Source organism: Ranitomeya variabilis, chromosome 2, assembly GCF_051348905.1.
Source record: "Ranitomeya variabilis isolate aRanVar5 chromosome 2, aRanVar5.hap1, whole genome shotgun sequence".
Classification (NCBI taxonomy): Eukaryota; Metazoa; Chordata; class Amphibia; order Anura; family Dendrobatidae; genus Ranitomeya; species Ranitomeya variabilis.
This window is the reverse complement of record NC_135233.1, coordinates 109259656-109275359: the sequence shown is the minus strand read 5'-3', so window position 1 is coordinate 109275359 and position 15704 is coordinate 109259656. Positions and strand designations below refer to the sequence as shown.

The following is a 15704-nucleotide window of genomic DNA, read 5'->3' as shown; positions in this document are numbered from 1 at the left end:
GGGAGGTAAGAACATTTCTAAAACAATCCACAGCGAGGAGATTGGAACAAAACAAAATCCTCTAAACTGCATGCTCGCAAACGCCAGAAGCCTGACAAACAAGATGGAAGAACTAGAAGCAGAAATATCTACAGGTAACTTTGACATAGTGGGAATAACCGAGACATGGTTAGATGAAAGCTATGACTGGGCAGTTAACTTACAGGGTTACAGTCTGTTTAGAAAGGATCGTAAAAATCGAAGAGGAGGAGGGGTTTGTCTCTATGTAAAGTCTTGTCTAAAGTCCACTTTAAGGGAGGATATTAGCGAAGGGAATGAGGATGTCGAGTCCATATGGGTCGAAATTCATGGAGGGAAAAATGGTAACAAAATTCTCATTGGGGTCTGTTACAAACCCCCAAATATAACAGAAATCATGGAAAGTCTACTTCTAAAGCAGATAGATGAAGCTGCAACCCATAATGAGGTCCTGGTTATGGGGGACTTTAACTACCCGGATATTAACTGGGAAACAGAAACCTGTGAAACCCATAAAGGCAACAGGTTTCTGCTAATAACCAAGAAAAATTATCTTTCACAATTGGTGCAGAATCCAACCAGAGGAGCAGCACTTTTAGACCTAATACTATCTAATAGACCTGACAGAATAACAAATCTGCAGGTGGTCGGGCATCTAGGAAATAGTGACCACAATATTGTACAGTTTCACCTGTCTTTCACTAGGGGGACTTGTCAGGGAGTCACAAAAACACTGAACTTTAGGAAGGCAAAGTTTGACCAGCTTAGAGATGCCCTTAATCTGGTAGACTGGGACAATATCCTCAGAAATAAGAATACAGATAAGAAATGGGAAATGTTTAAGAACATCCTAAATAGGCACTGTAAGCGGTTTATACCTTGTGGGAATAAAAGGACTAGAAATAGGAAAAACCCAATGTGGCTAAACAAAGAAGTAAGACAGGCAATTAACAGTAAAAAGAAAGCATTTGCACTACTAAAGCAGGATGGCACCATTGAAGCTCTAAAAAACTATAGGGAGAAAAATACTTTATCTAAAAAACTAATTAAAGCTGCCAAAAAGGAAACAGAGAAGCATATTGCTAAGGAGAGCAAAACTAATCCCAAACTGTTCTTCAACTATATCAATAGTAAAAGAATAAAAACTGAAAATGTAGGCCCCTTAAAAAATAGTGAGGAAAGAATGGTTGTAGATGACGAGGAAAAGGCTAACATATTAAACACCTTCTTCTCCACGGTATTCACGGTGGAAAATGAAATGCTAGGTGAAATCCCAAGAAACAATGAAAACCCTATATTAAGGGTCACCAATCTAACCCAAGAAGAGGTGCGAAACCGGCTAAATAAGATTAAAATAGATAAATCTCCGGGTCCGGATGGCATACACCCACGAGTACGAAGAGAACTAAGTAATGTAATAGATAAACCATTATTTCTTATTTTTAGGGACTCTATAGCGACGGGGTCTGTTCCGCAGGACTGGCGCATAGCAAATGTGGTGCCAATATTCAAAAAGGGCTCAAAAAGTGAACCTGGAAATTATAGGCCAGTAAGTCTAACCTCTACTGTTGGTAAAATATTTGAAGGGTTTCTGAAGGATGTTATTCTGGATTATCTCAATGAGAATAACTGTTTAACTCCATATCAGCATGGGTTTATGAGAAATCGCTCCTGTCAAACCAATCTAATCAGTTTTTATGAAGAGGTAAGCTATAGGCTGGACCACGGTGAGTCATTGGACATGGTATATCTCAATTTTTCCAAAGCGTTTGATACCGTACCGCACAAGAGGTTGGTACACAAAATGAGAATGCTTGGTCTGGGGGAAAATGTGTGTAAATGGGTTAGTAACTGGCTTAGTGATAGAAAGCAGAGGGTGGTTATAAATGGTATAGTCTCTAACTGGGTCGCTGTGACCAGTGGGGTACCGCAGGGGTCGGTATTGGGACCTGTTCTCTTCAACATATTCATTAATGATCTGTTAGAAGGTTTACACAGTAAAATATTGATATTTTCAGATGATACAAAACTATGTAAAGCAGTTAATACAAGAGAAGATAGTATTCTGCTACAGATGGATCTGGATAAGTTGGAAACTTGGGCTGAAAGGTGGCAGATGAGGTTTAACAATGATAAATGTAAGGTTATACACATGGGAAGAAGGAATCAATATCACCATTACACACTGAACGGGAAACCACTGGGTAAATCTGACAGGGAGAAGGACTTGGGGATCCTAGTTAATGATAAACTTACCTGGAGCAGCCAGTGCCAGGCAGCAGCTGCCAAGGCAAACAGGATCATGGGGTGCATTAAAAGAGGTCTGGATACACATGATGAGAGCATTATACTGCCTCTGTACAAATCCCTAGTTAGACCGCACATGGAGTACTGTGTCCAGTTTTGGGCACCGGTGCTCAGGAAGGATATAATGGAACTAGAGAGAGTACAAAGGAGGGCAACAAAATTAATAAAGGGGATGGGAGAACTACAATACCCAGATAGATTAGCGAAATTAGGATTATTTAGTCTAGAAAAAAGACGACTGAGGGGCGATCTAATAACCATGTATAAGTATATAAGGGGACAATACAAATATCTCGCTGAGGATCTGTTTATACCAAGGAAGGTGACGGGCACAAGGGGGCATTCTTTGCGTCTGGAGGAGAGAAGGTTTTTCCACAAACATAGAAGAGGATTCTTTACTGTTAGGGCAGTGAGAATCTGGAATTGCTTGCCTGAGGAGGTGGTGATGGCGAACTCAGTCGAGGGGTTCAAGAGAGGCCTGGATGTCTTCCTGGAGCAGAACAATATTGTATCATACAATTATTAGGTTCTGTAGAAGGACGTAGATCTGGGGATTTATTATGATGGAATATAGGCTGAACTGGATGGACAAATGTCTTTTTTCGGCCTTACTAACTATGTTACTATGTTACTAAATAACATTCTTTTTTGCTGCAGTGCATTTCACACTTCCAGGCTGATCTACAGTCCAAATGTCACAATGCCAAGTTAATTCCAAATGTGTAAACCTGATAAATCTGCAGGGGGTTGAATACTACTTGTAGGCACTGTATATAATTGTCTAAGGGGCACTTCCGTCTGTCTGTCTGTAACGGAAATCCCGCGTCGCTGATTGGTCGCGACTGCCAGGCCGTGACCAATCAGCGACGGGCACAGCCCGTCCGAGAATTAATCCCTCCCTACTTCCGTCCAGTCAGTGCCCGGCGCCCGCTCCATACTCCCCTCCAGTCAGCTCTCACACAGGGTTAATGGCAGCGTTAACGGACTGCGTTATGCCGCGGTGTAACGCACTCTGTTAACACTGCTATTAACCCTGTGTGACCAACTTTTTACTATTGATGCCTATGCAGCATCAATAGTAAAAAAAATCTAATGTTAAAAATAATAATAATAAAAAAAAAACCTGCTATTCTCACCTTCCGTCGTCCGCCGATGCGCGGGCGGCTGCCGCCAGCTTCTGTTCCCAGAGATGCATTGCGAAATTACCCAGAAGACTTAGCGGTCTCGCGATACCGCTAAGTCATCTGGGTAATTTCGCAATGCATCTCTGGGAACAGAAGCTGGCGGCAGCAGAGCGCGCATGGGGACAGGTTCACTGGACGCCGGAGGGTGAGTATATAACTATTTTTTATTTTAATTAATTTTTTTAACAGGGATATGGTGCCCACACTGCTATATACTGTTATGAACTGGTGGCCTAGGAGCAGCATGAGACGTACTCTGGAGAAGGTGGTATCTGTACTGACCGCGGACCCTGAACTTAACACCACAACTAGAAGTAGCCGTGGGATGTACCTACTGATCCTAGACACCTCGACACAGCCGGAGGACTAATTAACCCTATAGATAGAAAAGGGAAAGCTATCTCGCCTCAGAGAAAATTCCCAAAGGATAGGCAGCCCCCCACAAATAATGACTGTGAGAGGAGAGGAAAAAACATACACAGGCTGAAAACAGGATTTAGCAAAGGAGGCCAATCTAGCTAGATAGGAAAGATAGGACAGAGTACTATGCGGTCAGTATTAAAATACTAGGAAATATCCACCACAGAAAATACAAAAACTCCACATCTAACTAAAGACATGGAGGGTATATCTGCCTCTCCAGAGATTCCAGCTTGACTGCATAAATCCTTACACAGATTAAGCTGGACAAGAAAAAACATGAAATGCACTGAACAATAAGGCCCACAAAATGTGGGCTGCAAAACAAGCAGGACTTATCTTGGTGAAAAGACCAGGAAGCAGGAGAGACCATGAAGAGATGTGAATCCTCCAGATACAATGGACAACTGGCACTCACTAAAGGGTGAAGCCAGACTAAATAGCCCAGTCCAGAGTGGACACACCTGATAACTGCTGTGAAGAACAGACAGCAGCACTACCACTAATAACCACCGGAGGGAGCCCAAGAACAGAATTCACAACACTATACTACATGGGCTGTGTTATATACTACGTGTGCTCTGCTATATACTATGTGGGCAGTGTTATATATTGCGTGGGCTGTGTTATGTACTGCGTGGGCTGTGCCACATATCACGTGGGCTGTGTTATATACTGCGTGGGCTGTGTTATATACTGCGTGTGCTGTGTTTTATACTGTGTGGGCTGTGCTATATATTACGTGGGCAGTGTTATATACTGCGTGGGCTGTGCTATATATTACGTGGGCTGTATTATATACTGCGTGGGCTGTGTTATATATTACATGGGTTGTGTTATATATTACGTGGGCTGTGTTATATACTGCATGGGCTGTGTTATATACTTTGTGGCCTGTGTTATATACTGCATGGCCTGTGTTATATACTGCGTGGCCTGTGCTATACATTACGTGGGCTGTGTTATATACTGCGTGGCTGCTATATACTACGTGGCTCCTATATACTACGTGGCCTGTGCTATATACTATGTGGCTGCTATATACATACATACATTCATACATATTCTAGAATACCGATGCGTTAGAATCGGGCCACCATCTAGTTAATTAAATAATTATATAATAATTACAGTTAACCCCTTTAAAAAATGGAGACCTTGGTTTCCAATTTGTAACTGTCTTTGCTTCGTTTGTACCAAAACTAGATTGTTTTTACTTACTAGATCTGTTACAAATGGATGATAACTGGACATGTGTACAGGGTCTAATGCTAAATTCACACAATCACTGAATTTATCACGCATGAGTATTTTGTCAGTATTATGTATCAGGGTTTAAATGCCAACACCAGAAGAAGAACTATCATTAAAACCTTGACAACTGTTCTCTGATTTGGAGACACTGACAAATACTGATGAAATAATGATCCAATATATTGATGTGTGAATAAAGCCTAGTATTATTGGATCAGGTCCCAATGATGTTAACCTGTTGCTATCTTCTAGATGCCGCAATCAATAGCAATTGTGGCGTTTAGAACATAGTGAGAGGGAGAGCGCTCCTTGACTTACCTCTCTGGCGCCCCCCTGTGATATAATCACGGGAGAGACAAGGGTTGACATGGCATCCGGAGGTCACATGATGACTTCCATGTCTGCCAGGTACTGTGGCCTGTTAGACTCAGCCAGCAGCAGGGTCTAACTGGCAATCTGGCAATGCAAAACTGACAGGTCTCATGCATCACAACGCATGCGTATTGCAATGCATGCGTATTGCAATGCATGAGACCAGTGATTAGAAAAATAAAAATGGAAGTCCCATCCAGGGACTAAACAAAAAAGTAAAAAAAAAGTAAAAATTTTTTTTAACACTATTAAAAAAAATTGCAAAGTAAATAAAAAACAGTGAACCAATAAATACATATATTTTTAGGCAAAAAATAAAAAAGTACACATATTTGGTATCGCCACGGTCAAAACGACCCAACCTACAAAACCGTCACATTAGTTAACCCCTTCAGTGCACAAAAGAAAAAAAGGGGCTTTTTCATCATACCACCAAACAAAAAGTGGAATAAAAAGCAATTAAAAAGTCAAATGAAAATAAAAATGGTATCTCTGAAAACGTCATCTTGTTCGACAAAAAAACAAGATGCCATGTAGCTCAGTCAGCAGAGAAATAAAAGTAGCTCTCAGAATATACGAATTCAAAAACTTTTTTTTCTATAAAACGGTTTTTATTGTGACAAAGCATAAAAGCATTGCTGTAATCGTACACACATGAAAAAAAACAAATCCTAAATTGCTGGTTTTTGATTATTCTGAGTGGAAAGCAATCAAAAAATGTTATGTGCCCGAAAATGGTACAAATAAAAACTTTAACTCGTCCTGCAAAAAAACAAGCCCTCACACGACTCTGTCAGCAGAAATATAAAAAAATTATAGCTCTCAAAATGGGGCAATGCAAAAACTTTTCTTTTTGTATAAAAAGCATCTTTAGTGTGTGACAGCTGCCAAAATAAAAACTATATAAATTTGGTATCCCTGTAATCGCATGGACCTGAAGAATAAAGTTGTCTAATTACTTATACTGCACGAGGAACGGCATAAAAAATAAATAAAACCAATTCTTGACCTGCCTTTGATTTGTTCATTCTGCCCCTCAAAGATCGCAGAAAGGCTCTGCTCACATATATCCTTCGTTCTGCACTGAGCACTTACACTGGGGTTTCCTTGTAAATCTTTGAAATACTTGATTCAGACAGAACTTCTGAAGGATCATTTCTTTTAATGAGGACGATGGAGGCACTGTGGACGCCTCTGTTCTATGATCTGGCGGTGTCCCTCTTTTTAGGCATGCATAAAAGTGCAGTCAGTTTTGTGCACCTCTGAAAAGAACACCGCTTAACAGAGTCCAGATGGAATCCAGAGTAACTCTGCTGCCTCATTATAGTGAATAGCTCCCTTGGGAGTTTCATCTGAAGCACATCATTGTTAGATTTAGCTGGAAACCCTGATGTAAATGCTCAGCATAGAGCACAGGATAAATATGATCCAAAATGTTATGTAAAATATTCCCAACTAATGTCGAAATCACACATACGCGAGATACGGCCGAGTCTCGCAGGTGAAATCCCTCCTCTGGCGCCGGCACTGCGGAACAGAGCGTGCAGCCGCACAGCAACACATGGAGCTGCATGCTTCGCTCCCAAGTGCCGGCGCCAGAGGAGGGATTTCACTTGCGAGACTCAGCTGTATCTCACGTATGTGTGATCCCAGCCTAAAGCTTCAACTCAATCCATAAAAAAGCAAGTTGCCACTCAGGTCCATCATCTGTTAATGGAAATATAGGGGGCTTCCACATTACTAGTAGCACAAAGGGTCTGGAAAAGCCCACATGGCTCCTTGCCCCCAAAAGAAATTCAGCAAATTTTGCACTCCCAAATTTAAATGCCCATCTCCCTTTTGAGCTCCAGTATGCCTAAACCACATTTAGGCTATGTGCACATGTCTGGAATTGCCACGGAAATTTCAGCGGCAATTCCGGAACTCCCTGTCGTGGGAAAAACGCATGCGGAATTAGCATGCGTTTTCCCGCTAAACACTAGTGTTTTGCAAGCGTAATTAGCTTGCAGAATGCTAGCGTTTTCCAAGCGATCTGTAGCATCGCTTGGAAAACTGATTGACAGGTTGGTCACACTTGCCAAACATAGTGCTTGACAAGTGTGACCAACTTTTTACTATTGATGCTTCCTATGCAGCATCAATAGTAAAAAGATATAATGTTAAAAATAATTTAAAAAAAATGGTTATTCTCACCTTCCGACGGCCCCCGATCACCTCAGCGGTACACGCTGCAGCTTCTGTTCCCATGGATGCTTTGCGTGAAGGACCTTTGTGACGACACGGTCATGTGACTGCGATGTCATCCCAGGTCCTTCACGCAACGCATCCCTGGGAACGGAAGCCGCCGTGTGCACTGCTGAGAGGCGGGAGGACTTCGGGGGCCATCGGAAGGTGAGTATATCACTATTTTTTATTTTAATCCTTTTTTTTTTTTGACAATTATATGGTGCCCAGTCCGTGGAAGAGAGTCTCCTCTCCTCCACCCTGGGTACCATCCGCACATGATCTGCTTAAATTGACACTGGTCACAATTGAAAAAATATGCCTGGTCACAAAGGCAAAAACAGGCTCTGGCACGAAAGGGTTAATGTATAAAGAACATGGTAAATTTAAATAAAAAAAAAAAGCAAAATTGTGAAATTGCACTTTTTTGCTATTTGAACGTACTAAGATTTTTTTTTTCCGCTTTCCAGTCCATCACATGATAAATTGAATGATGCAATTCAAAAGTATAAAATATCCTCATATGACTATGTTGGTGGAAAAATAAAAAAGTTATGGCTCTTGGAAGAAAAAATAAAACAAAAGAATGGAAAATTGCCCGAGGGTGAAGGGGGTAAGCCCTGGAAAATCCTCTCTGATAATTGCAGCTGAGCCCAGTATAAGCAATAGCCCGTTATCTAAATAACTATTCATGCATGCACTGTAGAAAATACAGTAGCTACTCATACTCTTTATATACAGCATTATGATAATACTAGCAGTCCAGACAAAATAAGCAAGAATGATTTATAAATTAATCCCAAAACTAAGATATGCAAATAACTTTGGAATGACCTTCATGTGGAAAAACTGACTCATTCCATTAGTAATGCGTTGTATACAATGGAAAAATACTTCTCTGAGGCTGTTGTATCATAATTCCTGAAAATTATCCTTCTTAGACTCAATTTCACTAATTCCCTAGAACACAGTGTTTCCCTCTTGATTTGTTGTCCAGAAGAAACTGTGTTTTATGACATGAATTGATGGAGATCACATTTTAGATTCTGTGAATTATAGGAAGAAATAATATTTTGACATGAGGCAACTATGTTATATTGATTTAATTATTGTGTGCAGTATATGGCAAGGTTAGCAGAAACCTGAACCACCAACTACCTTTTTGGAAGTGCATCTGAACAGCAAGGTGGATTGCTGTTGAGGGGAGATAGAGAGAAAAAAAAAAAAATCTATAAATCTTCAGCACAGCGAGTGTGAGCGAGCTGAGTGTGACCTGAGCGTAAGTGTGGACGGCGGTAAGTGTGACTTGTGATTCAGTGACTTTGGAATCAGGGAGTTTCCAAGGGAGGAATTGCTTCTGTTTTTTTTTTTTTTTTTTTTTTTTTAATTAATACTTTGTATTTATTTTTAATTAACGTTTCTGTGTGGTGCAATCCCCATTAGGAAATGTGCTCCACAATTGTTAATGCCATCCAGTGCACATCTTGCCTCATGTATGCAGTCCTTGATCAGCCGGTCGAGGGTGCATACTGCTGTGCGAGATGTGAGCACATTGTGCATTTGGAAACCCAGATACTGGATCTAAATGTGCAGCTGGCAACACTGAGATCCATAGACAATATGGAGAGGAGTCTTCTGCTCACAGAGCAGACGCTCAATGGGATAGATGAGGAGGGGGATGGTAGGATGGAGCTGCAGGACAGTGTGGCAGTTAGCTGGGTGACAGATAGAAGGCGGGGTAGAGGGAAGAGTGCCAGGGAGGCTAGTCCTGATCTGGCACACCCCAATAAGTTCGCTAAGTTGGCAGATGAGGGGGGTGCCAGTACAGGGGTAGCACTGCTGCAGCCAGGCATGTCCTCTGAAAGCCGGAGGAGTGACTGCTCCAGTAAGGAGGGAAAGGAGAGCAGGGCAGGCCAGACAGGTGCTGGTAGTGGGGGACTCAATTATTAGGGGAACAGATAGGGCAATCTGTCACAAAGACAGAGATCGTCGGACGGTGTGCTGCCTACCTGGCGCTCGAGTCCGACACATCGCTGATCGGGTGGACAGATTACTGGGAGGGGCTGGTGAGGACCCAGCGGTCATGGTGCACATTGGCACAAATGACAAAGTTAGAGGTAGGTGGAAGGTCCTTAAAGATGATTTCAGGGAATTAGGCTGCAAGCTGAAAGCAAGGACCTCCAACGTGGTATTTTCCGAAATACTGCCTGTACCACGTGCCACGCCAGAGAGGCAACGGGAGATTAGGGAGGTTAATAAGTGGCTCAAGAATTGGTGTAGGAAGGAGGGGTTTGGGTTCCTGCAGAACTGGGCCGACTTCTCAGTGGGCTACAGGCTCTACGCTAGGGACGGGCTGCACCTCAATGGGGAAGGGGCAGCTGTGCTGGGGGAGAAAATGGTTAGAAGGTTGGAGGAGTGTTTAAACTAGGGATTGGGGGGGAGGGTATTCATTTTATAGGAGGGGAAGATAGTACAGATAGAGACCTGGGCACAAATAAGGAAGTTGGGGGTGGAGGTGGCATGGGGGTGGGGTTAGAACAGTTAGTAATTTAAGAAAGAATAGAGGTACAGAGAGTAACATCAAGTGCATGTATACTAATGCCAGAAGCCTCGCCAACAAAATGGATGAATTAGAACTAATGTTGTTGGAGCATAATTATTACATGGTGGGGATATCTGAGACGTGGCTGGATGAGAGCCATGACTGGGCTGTTAACTTGCAGGGCTATAGCCTTTTCAGAAATGACCGTACAGATAAGCGAGGGGGAGGGGTGTGTCTATATGTAAAATCTTCCTTAAAACCCATCCTGCGTGATAATATAGGTGAATTTAATGAAAATGTAGAGTCCCTGTGGGTGGAGATAAGGGGAGGGGGAAAAAATAATAAATTACTGATAGGGATTTGTTATAAATCTCCAAAAATAATGGAAGCAATGGACAATATCCTCGTAAAGCAAATAGATGAAGCTGCGACTCAAGGAGAAGTCATTATTATGGGGGACTTCAACTACCCTGAAATAAATTGGGGAACAGAAACCTGCAGTTCCAGCAAAGGTAATCGGTTTTTGACAACTATGAGAGACAATTACCTTTCACAACTGGTTCAGGACCCAACAAGGAGGGGGGCACTGCTAGACCTAATATTAACCAACAGGCCAGACCGCATATCAAATATAAGGGTTGGGGGTCACTTGGGGAATAGTGATCACAAAATAATACGTTTTCATGTATCCTTTAATAAGATGTGTAGTAGAGGGGTGACAAGGACACTAAACTTCAGGAGGGCAAATTTCCAACGGATGAGAGAGGATCTTGGTGCAATTAACTGGGACGATATCCTGAGACACAAAAATACACAAAGAAAATGGGAGACGTTTATTAGCATCCTGGATAGGACCTGTGCACAGTATATACCGTATGGGAATAAACATACTAGAAATAGGAGGAAACCAATATGGCTAAATAGAGCTGTAAGGGGCGCAATAAGTGACAAAAAGAAAGCATTTAGAGAATTAAAGGAAGTAGGTAGTGAGGAGGCATTAAATAAATACAGAAAATTAAATAAATTCTGTAAAAAGCAAATCAAGGCAGCAAAGATTGAGACAGAGAGACTCATTGCCAGAGAGAGTAAAAATAATCCCAAAATATTCTTTAACTATATAAATAGTAAGAAACTAAAAAATGACAGTGTTGGCCCCCTTAAAAATAGTCTGGGTGAAATGGTGGATGAGGATGAGGAAAAAGCCAATATGCTAAATGACTTTTTTTCATCAGTATTTACAAAAGAAAATCCCATGGCAGACAAAATGACTAGTGATAAAAATTCCCCATTAAATGTCACCTGCTTAACCCAGCAGGAAGTACAGCGGCGTCTAAAAATAACTAAAATTGACAAATCTCCGGGCCCGGATGGGATACACCCCCGAGTACTGCAGGAACTAAGTACAGTCATTGATAGACCATTATTTTTAATCTTTAAAGACTCCATAATAACAGGGTCTGTACCACAGGACTGGCGTATAGCAAATGTGGTGCCAATATTCAAAAAAGGGGCAAAAACTGAACTCGGTAATTATAGGCCAGTAAGCTTAACCTCTACTGTGGGTAAAATCCTGGAGGGCATTCTAAGGGATGCTATACTGGAGTATCTGAAGAGGAATAACCTCATGACCCAGTATAAGCACGGGTTTACTAGGGAATGTTCATGTCAGACTAATTTGATCAGCTTCTATGAAGAGGTAAGTTCCGGACTGGACCAAGGGAACCCAGTGGACGTAGTGTATATGGACTTTTCCAAAGCTTTTGATACGGTGCCACACAAAAGGTTGTTACATAAAATGAGAGTAATGGGGATAGGGGAAAATATGTGTAAGTGGGTTGAGAGCTGGCTCAGGGATAGGAAACAAAGGGTGGTTATTAATGGAGCACACTCGGACTGGGTTGCGGTTAGCAGTGGGGTACCAGAGGGGTCAGTATTGGGCCCTCTTCTTTTTAACATATTTATTAATGACCTTGTAGGGGGCATTCAGAGTAGAATTTCAATATTTGCAGATGACACTAAACTCTGCAGGGTAATCAATACAGGGGAGGACAATTTTATATTACAGGATGATTTATGTAAACTAGAAGCTTGGGCTGATAAATGGCAAATGAGCTTTAATGGGGATAAATGTAAGGTCATGCACTTGGGTAGAAGTAATAAGATGTATAACTATGTGCTTAATTCTAAAACTCTGGGCAAAACCGTCAATGAAAAAGACCTGGGTATATGGGTGGATGACAAACTCATATTCAGTGGCCAGTGTCAGGCAGCTGCTACAAAGGCAAATAAAATAATGGGATGTATTAAAAGAGGCATAGATGCTCATGAGGAGAATATAATTTTACCTCTATACAAGTCACTAGTTCGACCACACTTAGAATACTGTGCACAGTACTGGTCTCCGGTGTATAAGAAAGACATAGCTGAACTGGAGCGGGTGCAGAGAAGAGCGACCAAGGTTATTAGAGGACTGGGGGGTCTGCAATACCAAGATAGGTTATTACACTTGGGGCTATTTAGTTTGGAAAAACGAAGACTAAGGGGTGATCTTATTTTAATGTATAAATATATGAGGGGACAGTACAAAGACCTTTCTGATGATCTTTTTAATCATAGACCTGAGACAGGGACAAGGGGGCATCCTCTACGTCTGGAGGAAAGAAGGTTTAAGCATAATAACAGACGCGGATTCTTTACTGTAAGAGCAGTGAGACTATGGAACTCTCTGCCGTATGATGTTGTAATGAGTGATTCATTAATTAAATTTAAGAGGGGACTGGATACCTTTCTGGAAAAGTATAATGTTACAGGGTATATACACTAGATTCCTTGATAGGGCGGTGATCCAGGGAACTAGTCTGATTGCCGTATGTGGAGTCGGGAAGGAATTTTTTTCCCCATGGTGGAGTTACTCTTTGCCACATGGGTTTTTTTTGCCTTTCTCTGGATCAACATGTTAGGGCATGTTAGGTTAGGCTATGGGTTGAACTAGATGGACATACAGTCTTCCTTCAACCTTAATAGCTATGTAACTATGTAACTATGTAACCATGTAATGTTCACTAAAAGACAGGAAGTGTGAATAATGCTGTATTTCTTTGGGGTCTTTTGAATCTGTATCATACGCTACATTTACTGTACAGGTAATGAGGGGATCCGTATTATTTAGTAGAAAATATATGTATTTAGTTTAAGTGTAAAGAAAAATATAATTTAATCATGGCTTGTATTTATGTTTAATAATGTACTATTCTTTTATTACAGATACATCTTAACAGTAGGGGCCTCATATATTCTGTGGCTTTGCTCCTTGCTTCCTTGTTTGTTACGGTATGTAGTTGTGGATTTTAGCTTTCAGCAGAATCAGTCAGAAAATAGATATAAAGGAAGAGTAAACTATTTTGCTTAGGGCAAACATTACAGGAAGAGACACAAACGATTACTGAAAGACCACACAATGCAGTCTAGAGCAGAGGTGTCAAACTGCATTCCTCGATGGCCTCAAACCATGCGTGTTTTCAAGATTTCCTTCTCATTCCACAAGGTGCTGGAATCATTCTGTGCAGGTGATGAAATTATCACCTGTGCAATACAAGGAAATCCTGAAAACATGAACTGTTTGCGGCCCTGGAGGAATGCAGTTTGACACCTCTGGTCTAGAGGGAAAATACACTTATAAATTGATAAGCTGTAATAGTTAAAGGGACGCTATCATCAGAAAATGACCAGTTGTTTAAATCACGGTTCGTGTTTTAAGTATTTTTACAATATTTGACTTTTTTTGTTTGTTTGTTTTCTTTTTCATATCACAATCTTTATTAAAAAAAAAAAAAAAAAAGTAATCTTGTAATTTTCAAAGAGGCCCCCGAGACTATTTTAGACTCATACAGATTGTCCCTTCAGCAGGCTCCTTCTCAGCGAAAAGGCAAAATAACAATGACACGTAACACCTACAAAGCTAATAACACATGATCAATCACAATAGAAGAGGTCACTACTGCTAAACCTGCCACTCCCCTTCCTTCACAATCACTGTTGCACATGCTCATTGGATAGTAGGAATCTGTTCATTGTGGACTAAAACAACCAAAAGTTAGAATCTAAAATTGCGCCAGTGGCCAGTGTAAAAACTACAAGTTTATTAAAAAACAATAATTATTAAAGTTTGTCATATGAAAAAGAAAACATTGTCAAAAATGAAAAATAAACGTGTAACACAAATGATTGATTTTAAAAAAGGTCATTTTCTGATAGTAGACTCTTTTTAATGCAGTGCCATCTGCTGTCTGCTTAATACAGTCCCTCTAGCATAAGCCTACAGCTGTTTTATATTCTGATTGTAATAGTCTTCTTCATGGTTACAATTTCGTTATTATTCATAGGAAATGATAATGGTTAATGTAATAGAGAAAATATAATACTATTTGGGGCTAAAAAAAAAATTGCAATTCGGTTTCATTAAAAGTCTTGCACTGTTTAGCTTTTACAGGCTTTGTTTCCCTGCACATTTTACTTTGATGTAGTCTGCACTTACAGACTCAACAGGTGGGATCACAAATAGGGCAGATAAGAGTTACAAACGCTCTCATTGGATGTCGGAATGAGATCAGTGATGGGGTCTCAGTTAACCCATTGTGAAGCCCACAATAGACAGTGCAGCACAGAGGCTATGGAAGTAAAATGGTGCTAAATTGTTAGCAAAAACCCAACAACAAAATTCATTTTTAGCCCCCAAAAATGCAGTAAGAAAAAAAATCCCTAATAGTGGACAACCCCTTTAAAAGGATATTGTCATCTTAAATATTGGTGGCATACTGATAATATTTACAGTCACTTTTATGATCTTTAGGGGTCTGTCCTCTGGGGTCCAATGCTTTTGTAATGCTGATTCTTTGTGCAGGTTAAAAAAAAAAATCATAAGTTTATGGACTGCAGCATATCACCAGCATAGTCGCCCTTTCATTCTAGTGGGAGTCCCATGGTCAGACCCCCCCATATTCTTTTGATATGTCATCACTTTATAAATTGGTCATACCCTTGAAAAAAGTTGTCTGCTTTGTACAATCCACTTTGGTGATCCAACAAGGTGATCATAAACTTTCCCTTAACTGAAGTACCTAGCAATCAGCTGTAATCAGTGGTAAGTGTTCTATCTCCCTGCAGCGCCACCATAGGCGAAGATAGGCATTTCAGAATATAGAAAATAGTGATGAGCGAATATACTCGTTACTCGAGATTTCCTGAGCACGCTCGGGGGTCCTCCGAGTATTTTTTAGTGCTCGGAGATTTAGTTTTCATCGCCGCAGCTGGATGATTTACAGCTACTAGCCTGCTTGATTACATGTGGGGATTCCCTAGCAACCAGGCAACCCCCACATGTACTT

General features: G+C 41.0%; 1 protein-coding gene across 1 annotated transcript in view; it reads left to right on the top strand.

Annotated features, from left to right (window-relative positions):
* The window catches only part of SLC24A3 (solute carrier family 24 member 3), a 490808-nt gene that overhangs the window by 473086 nt on the left and 2018 nt on the right, over nucleotides 1-15704 (top strand). The window contains exon 16 of the mRNA XM_077282811.1: nucleotides 13585-13650. Within this exon, the coding sequence (XP_077138926.1) occupies nucleotides 13585-13650 (66 nt within the window). The remainder of the gene's footprint in view (nucleotides 1-13584; nucleotides 13651-15704) is intronic.